Here is a 9,524-nt window from a genome sequence, read left to right as displayed (position 1 = left end):
TAGGATACAAACAGTCGATCGGGATGGCTGGCATTTTACAAAAAAATGGAAAATTTACGGTTAAATCAGGATATCAGGTAGAACGAGCATATCCAGATCGGGATAAGGGGGTAATAGAGTTTGGACCTACAGTAACTGCTCTTAAGGCTCATTGTTGGAAAGTTCGTTGTCCACCAAAGATGAAACATTTCCTATGGCAAATGGTTTCAGGATGTTTAGCAGTTCGGAAGAATCTAAGATCAAGAGGTCTTAAAGGGGATATTAATTGTGATAGATGTGGAGCACCCGAAGAATCTATTAATCATGTTTTCTTTGAATGCCCACCCGCAGTTCAAATTTGGGCCCTCTCTGGGATCCCAACGCATCATGATCACTTTCCAGGACAGTCTTTATTTTCGAATATGGATTACTTATTCTGGAGAATCAGACCATCAATGGATGATCATCAATTTGCTTGGATGCTTTGGTATATATGGAAAGCAAGAAATAATAAAGTATTTAGTAATATGGATATGGATCCTAGGGATACTCTTCAACTGGCAACAACAGAGGCTTTACTTTGGAAGGAAGCACAGAAAGAGGTGGATCAGAGCAAGAATGTAGGTATACATACAGCGGATAAGGTTACTCCGGCTCGTTCGGGACGTTGGTGTTTCACGGATGGATCATGGAAAACGGATGATACCTTTTCAGGACAAAGATGGTATAGTACCTTGGAAGGATTCGAAGGACTTTTGGGAGCAAGAAACACAAGGGCTAGTCAGTCACCTTTACACACAGAAGTGGAGGCTCTCATTTGGGCAATGGAATGCATGCGGAATTTGCGGCAATATAATGTTACATTTGCAACGGATTATTCTCAACTGGTAAAGATGGTTTCGGAACCTGAAGAATGGCCGGCTTTTGCAAGTTATTTAGAAGACATCAGGTGTCTTAAAAGGAGTTTCCACAGCTCGGAAATTATTCATATATCAAGGACGCAAAACATTATGGCGGATCGCTTAGCACGTGGTGTGAGGCAACAATCGTCGTTTACGGTCCATATAGATACAGAGCAACCAGTTTGGTTTACAGAGTCTACTTGAGTCTGTAATGCTGTCGACCAAAAAAAAAAAAAGGATAATCCTAGTGTAATATTTTGACTTTTGAGGTTTAGTTTTTAAAGGTTGAGTTATAGGGTTCAATGATAACAATATGATTCAGAATTTTAGTTGTAAAATTTAGGATTTACCAAATTCTATAATGTCAAAAAAAATTGGGAAATTGCACCCTATTATTATAAAAAAAACACCAAATCCACTATCTAACCAAAAACACTTTCTCTCTCTTTATTTCTCTTTCTATCTCTCTCTCTCTCGCTAAAAATCTAATTATATCTTTGTTTTTGGTTATTTGGCAAATAAGCCCAAAATTTTTTTGGCAATTAATCTTATTTTTATTTTTTTATCTTTTTATCATAAACAAAATATGATACATTCAGTTTTTTATTGGTTAGTATCTGAACCTAAGAATAACTCTTTTTATAAACAATGTCTGTCAAAAGCAACTTGATAAACGGACCACAATCTGTTAAAAACACAAAATAAGACATATCAGTGGAAAATGGAAAAAAAAAGGGGGTTCAATTCCACAAACAATAGGCAAGCCAACACGGACAATTGTTGGTTCTATCGTTGTACATGAGAGGCTCAGTTAAAGGAAAGAGAAGTGTGACGAAGCCAATCACACCGACCAAGGCAGCTAAACTCACCAAACCTAAGACAAGTAACAACAAGAGAGCATTTTTAGCTTTATTCTTCCGCATTTGCAATTGTTACCAACTTTATAAGTTCTGATTTTTTTTTTAATTACCTTTTCCACGTGAGTGTATCACCACAGGCAACCCCATGTAATTGCAGAATATATGAGCAAAGAGTGGAGCAGCGAGATGTCCTGAAAATAGCACACAATGCAGGAACGTTATAATCAAGGACAACACTGGGAGGGGCTATTAGATGTAACTGTATATACAATGCGTGGAATGTACCGGTTCTGATGAAGAGAAATGATGCAAATGCACCAAAAACGACAGTGTAGCCAAGCTGAAGACCTGATCAAAGAAACAAGTTAAGCCACAGGGATGATTAGTTTTCACGTCTGAGACAAAGATTGTTATATGATTTATGGTCACAGTTTCACATACCAACAATCAGTGAGGCCTTGATATAGCTGCGGTTGTGCCTGATGTACGTTTCTCTAAAATGATTCAAGTGGGCTGCACAAAACATATCATAAACCAAAAAATCCAGCTCGAGCTGTAAACTTGTCATTCACAGAGAAAACAAACCTAAGCTAAAGAGAATTGGGCAGAGAAAGATAGCGCTGTAACTCCTGAATCCAGCACAGAGAAGCAAAGGTACCATACATGCCCTGAAAACCAGCTCCTCAGTTAACGGTGCCTGCAATTTACAAGCTGAAACAGATCACTACAATTTTGTTCGATTTTTAATAGTAAACTTTCTCGCTAGGTCTTAAAGCAGTTCCGATTACAGAGATGGAGGAAAGAGTTTGATTACTACCACAACAAGATTGCGCAAAAAGGAAACATCAGAAGCACACATCAGGATGCAAGCAGGGATTGCTTGGACAAAGGTTAAGACTTTACTAAAACCTCCACCACTTTCTTTGCATGATTCGATGAGTGATACCAAGTTCAAGACCAAAGATCCAGCGTAGATGAGCGAGGTCAACAGAAGAGGATACACCACTCCTTGCCACTACATTCACAAAAGGCACACTCTTTTTAAGATGGATATGGTGAATCAAACAACCATGGACAAGGAAGGATTGAGAAAGAAATGACCAACTTACAAGATGATCTTTCCTTATCCCAAAAGCTCCAAGTATGACAGAGGCCTCCCAGCTTTTTATCTTTTAACATTTCTCAAACAAACAAACAAAGGAAGAGACTTTTCAGTGATTCTCATATAACTAGTGATTTATAGTACCAAACATAGTCTTCTACTCTTAACATCTCTCCAGCAAACAAAAGGAAGAGACTTTACAGTGATTCTTGTAACTATAGATGCATAGAACCAAACATAGCATAGTCTTTTACTCTTAACATGTCTCCAGCAAACAAAAGGAACAGACTTTACAGTGATTCTTAATCTTAACATCTCTTACAGCAAACAAAGGGAAGAGACATAGCTCAAAGTTTGAAGCTTTTGAGTCCAACATTGTAAGAGAAACTTACAGGGAGTAGTATAAAAGCTGTGAATAGGAGAGACGCGGTGGTTGAGATGGCTGCGCAGATGAATCGGCGAATCATGAAGTGAGAGAAGGAAGAAGGCGACGGGAGGCGGAGGATCACGGTGGGAGCGTAGAGGATCAAGACGTAGGACAGTGCCATAGCGACGCAAGACGCCACCGCCACCGGCGTGGAGATGTTGTTGTTATCTCCATCGGAAGACATGTTCAGAAGGAGGTGGAGAAAGCTCCGGCGAGAAGAAATCAACCGGGTGAATGTGGAAGTCACCGGCTTTTCTTCGCTGGTGTTGACGAAGGAGTCTTTAGCCCAATCACATCGCGATTGATTTGTATTGGGCCGGTATGGGCCTTAAAAGATATACATGAAAATGATAATTCGTAGTTTAACTTTACAAATTAAAATCAAAATAAAAGTAACACACTAACAAACCAATAATCTAATCTTCTATTTTTTTTTGACCCACAAATAAAAATATTCAAATTTTGTTGATACACCAATTTTAGCAACATCATTAGTCAACCACAAACAACTATTATCAAATGTCAACATACATTTATGTCATAAATTATTTTTGTCAAAAAAAAATTCTAACTTTTAAATTTAACAGAAAACCTATTTTCAAAAGGGAATCTTGGCTTCATTCATGATAGTTGGTAAAACTGCAGTTACTCTCTCTAAGAATATTCGTTTTCTAATTTTTTAGATGGTAATTGCTTTAAACTAAAGTGTTAGCTTGATCAGATCATTTTCTTCGTCATAACGGGATAGTATGAATCGATCAGAGAGATTCATGGATTTCTCAAATTTCTATGTAGATCTTTTGATTGCTAATCAAGTATTGCGGATAATTGGTAAGTGTGAAGTATATAAATTATCAGCCTATATGTTAGCAATATAACGTGGAATGTGAACGTAGAAAATAAGGTGTACATAAATTGAGTTGTGACCAAAAGCTATAGTTAGAAAATAAGTTCCACTCATTTGGTAAGCAAAGCTGAAAATAATAGTGAGAGAGTTACATATTTAGACACATTTGTCTTTTTTCTTACTCAATTAGACACTTTGTGTCTATGACACACAATTGCTGGTTTCGATGCAATATTGAGACTATTATACCCTCCTGGTGAGGAAATGAGATTGAATGGCGTAAGGGAAACATAAATGTAGTTTATTAGTTATCTTATTAGTTTAGTTGATATATTAATTAGTTCTGAATTCCCCTAACATGTTTTAGTGATCATTATTACAAATTATAATGTATAAAATTTTATATTTATGCGTAAAATAAATCATGGTTTTTTCTCTTGTACATTTTGATATCCATAATATATATATTTATGCGTAAATATATATATACTAGGTGTTTTCCTGCACCATGTGCAGTAAAAGAATTTTAAAATATTTTTAATAGATAAATATAATTATATTTAATTTTTTATTAATATTATAAATTTTCTTTTTTCTTATCAATATTTTAATATAAATTTGATTTAACTGAACATTAAAATTAAGATAATAACAATTTTGTTTATTTTGAATTATATTTAAGAATGTGTATGTATATATTTAAAATTATAATCTTAGGTAGATTTTTCTATCTATTTATTTTAATTAAATATATTAAATAAATATGTAAATTGCATAATTGTCAAAAATTAAAATTAAACAATATTTATAAATCTGTAGATATATATAAGAAACTAATGGTTGTAAAAACAAATAAAAGAAACTAATGATTTTACGATTTAATTTGATTTTATGATTTAATTTTATAATTTTCTAAAAATATGTATATTTGAAATATTTTTAATTTAAATGATATTTCGAAATTTGAAATGCCATAATTAAATATATTTATTTTAATGATGATTTATGAGTTATTTACCACATTTAGAAAAGTCCAAAATATAAATCGACAATAAAATAAATATATGAGTTATTACCATATTTTAAAACGTTTACAAAAATATAATTTAACATTAAATATAATTGACCATGTCATATTAATCTATAAAGACATGCTAACAATTTTTAGTAGTCATGTCACAATTATTAATCTAGGGTGTTTTCCTGCACCATGTATAGTGATGAATTTTTTAAAAGTTAATTTTATATTTTAAATTGTAATTTATTAATATTATATATTTTATTTTTGACCAATAATTAATATAAATATCATTAATTAAGCATAAATTAAGAGAAAATATTTTTTTTTATTTTAAATTATATTTAATAATATATATGATATATATAAAGTAAAATCTTAGATTAAAAAATTATTTATTTCATTTGGTTAAATGTATTAAATCAACTTGTTAAAAAATTACTAAAAATCATATAAAAATGTATAGTTATCAAAAATTAAAACTAAATAATATTTATATAATTTGTAGATATCTAAAAGAAACTAATGATATTACGATTTAAATTGTTTTTTTTAATTCAGAAAATTTAGAAAATTTTAGATAATAAAAATTTTATAAATATAAAAGTAAATTATATAATAATTTCGAAATTCAAAATGTCATATTTGAATATATTTATTTTTAGTGATGATTTATGAGTCATTAACATATTCTACAAAGTTTACCAAAAATATAAATCAATATTAAATGTAATATATGAGTTATTGCCATATTCTAAAAAGATTTCCAAAAATATATATCAGCATTAAATGTAATTGTCCATGTCATATTTAATTATATGACATGTCATCAATTTTAATAGCCACATCACAATTTTTTTTGTGAAAACGATTGTAGAGAAGACATGTGGCAAATCACTTCTCAAATATAGACTAGGGGATATATATTATGGATGGTGCAGTTGTGGAACTGAGATATGTGGATTCGTGGACAAGGTTTCGTGGACGAATTTCCGTGGACAAGATTTTTAATCTTACAAGAGATTTCATAGACGAAGTCTTGTGTAAAGGCAGACGATCTAATAGGTTACGATAAAGAAAACTTTTTAGGGTGTAATATCACCACCTCCTCCACTATCTCCTCCATCTCCGTTACCACCTTTGTTTTAATTATCACTTCCGTTTTAGTCACCACCTGCACTATCTCTTCCACCTCTATTATCACTTTCATATCCACCATCGAGAATCCATTCGCAATTCTTCTGATCACATCAATACATTTCTAACCACGAGATCCCCATCCACAACTCTTTCGACCATATAAACAACATCCACACACACATTGACCAAAGAGAGACATCTTCACCTCCATACACACAACCGCCTCTGTTATCTCATCCACCTTCATTACACATTCGTTTTTTAATTACCACTTTCGTTTTAATCACCACCTACACTATCTCCTCCACCTTTATTCCTACTTTCGTATCCACAATCGAGAGTCCATCCACAACTCTTCTGATCACATCAATATAACTCTGACCACGAGATCTCCATCCACAACTCTTGCGACCACATAAACAACATCCACACACACATTGACCAAGAGAACTACCGTCACCTCCATACACACCACCACCGCCTCCACTATCTCCACCTTCATTACCCACAACTTTTCTGACCACATCAACAATATCCACACACATATTGATAAAAAGCCACTGTCACCTCCATAATCACCAACGCCTCCACTATCTCCTCCACCTCTATTATCACCTTGGTATCCATTGCAGCCACCTCCATAACCACCACTGCCTCCATGATCTCCTCCACCTCTATTATCACCTTCCACCACCACCACCGCCTCTACTATGGTATCAACCACCATTTCCACCACGGTGTCCACCACCGCTTCCATCGATCTGAGCGTTTCCGTTCATAACTATCACCGTCTTGTTCGTAGTCACCACCGTTACTTCCACAGTCACCACCACCGCTGCCGCCGCTACCACAACCAAGTTCCGTCTTTATTGGTTATTGATAAAGCTACAATAACAAATTAAAAATGACAAAAAAAACAGAAATTGAATTATTGAAATTGAGAAAAAGGTAAGTGATTTGCAAAAGTAAAAAGATGAAGAGGTGTTGATATCGATGTTGAATATATAAATAATGATAAAGAAATTATGTCTAAGTTAGATAATAGCTAATGTAAAGTTTATGTTTGGTTGAGGACAATTTAGGTTTTTCACACAAAAAAAATGTGTCAAAGTCCTAAAGTGACTGATAACGTAATAGGTAAGTGAGAATGTGTCTGTGAAATTAAATTTCTCAGTAATAGTAGTTCTGTGGACTAATTGATTTTTCTGTATACTGTCAAGGGCCCAGGCTGAATTGTAACGTTTAATCGCAGAGAAATGGATCCAAACATAATGTTATATGTTTATATATGTAGATTATGGCATTACGGTCAGTGTCCGACCTTAGCTCAGTTGGTAGAGCGGAAGACTGTAGTAGTTGCTGTAATCTTTAGGTCGCTGGTTCGATTCCGGCAGGTCGGATTCTTTTTGCTTTCCAAATTTTTTTTTGTTTCTCAAAAATCTCGTTGGTTAAAGACATAAGCTAACCACATTTCAGTTCAAATCCTCTCTCCTTCATCTCCCTCAACAGATCAGAAGCCATATCAAACTTAGAGCTTTGCTCTTTCCTTTCCTATCCCCTTCTAAAACCTTAAAGCCTTGTCCATATCACATGACTCCACATACCCCATTTCATCAAAGTGTTCGGTTTACCTTCTCCCTTACTAATATTAACAAACCGAGAATTAAACCGGTTTTTAAACCCTAGAAAACTAAAAAAGCAGAACCGATTGCTGTTAGCATAGGCCAAAGATGTTCACTTTCACCTCTCAACTGTACTCCAACGGTGGAAGAATCTCTCTGCTCCACAAGAACCAAACCTCTCCGTCCAAAAAGCATCTTACTTTCTCCAGACCCTCGAGAATACAAGTCGTATCCGCCGTCCAGTTCCGACCTTGCATCGACATCCACAAGGTATATCGACTTAAACTTCAACCTCACCCATTTCGAAAAGCTGAATCCTTTTACTCTCTCTCTGCGTTGTCTTTTTTGAAGGGGAAAGTGAAACAGATAGTTGGATCCACTCTAAGCGACTCGAAGGAAGATGGTTCTTCGGTCCTCGTAACCAACTTCGAATCAGACAAGTCGGCGGAAGAGTATGCGAAGATGTACAGAGAAGATGGGCTCACGGGTGGTCACGTGATCATGCTTGGAGCTGACCCTTTAAGCCAAGCTGCAGCTTTGGGAGCGTTACATGCTTATCCCGGTAAATGCCTTTTTTTGTTGATTTGTGTTTTGTCTGAAAAAAATGTAAAAAAAAGTTTTCTTTACATTTATTTAATCACTGTTGTGGTATATATGATGATACAAGACGAATGAAATTCTAGGCGGTTTGCAAGTTGGAGGTGGAATCAATGCAGAGAATTGCTCGAGTTATATAGAGGAAGGAGCAAGTCATGTCATTGTTACTTCGGTATAGCTATCTAGCTCTTTGAATGCCTTATCATTAGGGCTTGTGTTAGTTGTGGTAGTCATGTTTATTGTTGATTGTTTTTTCAGTATGTGTTCAATAATGGGAAGCTTGATCTTGAAAGACTAAAAGGTCTTGTGAAGATTGTTGGGAAGCAAAGACTGATCTTAGACCTTAGCTGCAGAAAGAAGGTGATTCTCTGACCTCTGTTATGTCTTTGGTTGGATCGTATTGTTAAGTAATGAAGAGATCGATTCTGCGCAGGATGGAAGATACGCCATCGTTACTGATAGATGGCAGAAGTTCAGCGACGTCTTGCTTGATGAGGAATCACTGGAGTTTCTTGGAGGGTTTGCAGATGAGTTTCTGGTGCATGGTGTTGATGTTGAAGGAAAGAAGTAAGCTTTTGCTTTCGGTGTCTTCTTAGATCGGATTCGTTTTTGAGTTAAAAGTTACAGAATGTACTGATCCTAATAACTTGTTCTCTCCTAAAAAGGCTAGGGATCGATGAAGAGCTTGTTGCATTGCTTGGCAACTATTCTCCGGTGAGTAACACACACGTCTATTGCTAGAAAGTCTGAGTCTTGATTGCAAAATTGTACTTTCTTTTTTTTTTAGCTTTGGATTCTGGTTCTCAAGATGTAAATTTTTTTGGATCTTGATAGATTCCAGTAACGTATGCGGGAGGAGTGACGGTGATGGATGATGTAGAGAGGATCAAAGAAGCTGGAAAGGGACGTGTGGATGTAACTGTAGGAAGTGCATTGGACATTTTTGGAGGAAATCTACCTTACAAAGACGTTGTCACTTGGCATCACACAAGCAAGCAGCAGAACCCTCCTCAACACTCCACTAAAGCCA

The 9,524-nt window shown here is 35.1% G+C and overlaps 3 protein-coding genes and 1 non-coding gene across 4 annotated transcripts; 2 read left to right on the top strand and 2 right to left on the bottom strand.

Annotated features, from left to right (window-relative positions):
• Positions 1–1,499: 1,499 nt before the first annotated feature.
• On the bottom strand, positions 1,500–3,549 carry LOC130505082 (CAAX prenyl protease 2-like). Its single transcript, XM_056999692.1, has 8 exons — positions 3,236–3,549; positions 2,851–2,910; positions 2,559–2,756; positions 2,327–2,438; positions 2,183–2,254; positions 2,027–2,089; positions 1,852–1,932; positions 1,500–1,755 (listed from the first exon to the last, which is right to left on the bottom strand). The coding sequence occupies exons 1-8, from the start codon at positions 3,452–3,454 to the stop codon at positions 1,622–1,624; spliced, it is 939 nt and encodes a 312-aa protein (XP_056855672.1). The 5' UTR covers positions 3,455–3,549; the 3' UTR covers positions 1,500–1,621.
• A 3,016-nt stretch (positions 3,550–6,565) lies between these two features.
• Positions 6,566–7,032, bottom strand: LOC108845350 (glycine-rich RNA-binding protein 1-like). The gene is made up of 2 exons (XM_018618573.1): positions 6,843–7,032; positions 6,566–6,771 (listed from the first exon to the last, which is right to left on the bottom strand). Exons 1-2 carry the CDS (start codon positions 7,030–7,032, stop codon positions 6,566–6,568), a joined length of 396 nt encoding a protein of 131 aa, XP_018474075.1.
• A 559-nt stretch (positions 7,033–7,591) lies between these two features.
• Positions 7,592–7,675, top strand: TRNAY-GUA (transfer RNA tyrosine (anticodon GUA)). Its single transcript is given in 2 exon segments — positions 7,592–7,628; positions 7,640–7,675. It is a non-coding gene; the product is annotated as a tRNA-Tyr (tRNA).
• A 177-nt stretch (positions 7,676–7,852) lies between these two features.
• On the top strand, positions 7,853–9,482 carry LOC130505083 (1-(5-phosphoribosyl)-5-[(5-phosphoribosylamino)methylideneamino] imidazole-4-carboxamide isomerase, chloroplastic-like; the record flags this gene model as incomplete). The annotated part of the gene is given in 7 exon segments (XM_056999693.1): positions 7,853–8,167; positions 8,249–8,459; positions 8,581–8,666; positions 8,753–8,854; positions 8,928–9,061; positions 9,160–9,208; positions 9,329–9,482. Coding segments are annotated over 7 exon segments (898 nt in total), but the record flags the coding sequence as incomplete, so codon positions are not given.
• Between the last annotated feature and the right edge of the window lie 42 nt (positions 9,483–9,524).

This window comes from Raphanus sativus, unplaced genomic scaffold (assembly GCF_000801105.2).
Source record: "Raphanus sativus cultivar WK10039 unplaced genomic scaffold, ASM80110v3 Scaffold2010, whole genome shotgun sequence".
NCBI classification, from domain to species: Eukaryota; Viridiplantae; Streptophyta; class Magnoliopsida; order Brassicales; family Brassicaceae; genus Raphanus; species Raphanus sativus.
Note: the sequence above shows the minus strand (reverse complement) of the source record. Positions and strands in the feature narration are given on the sequence as shown.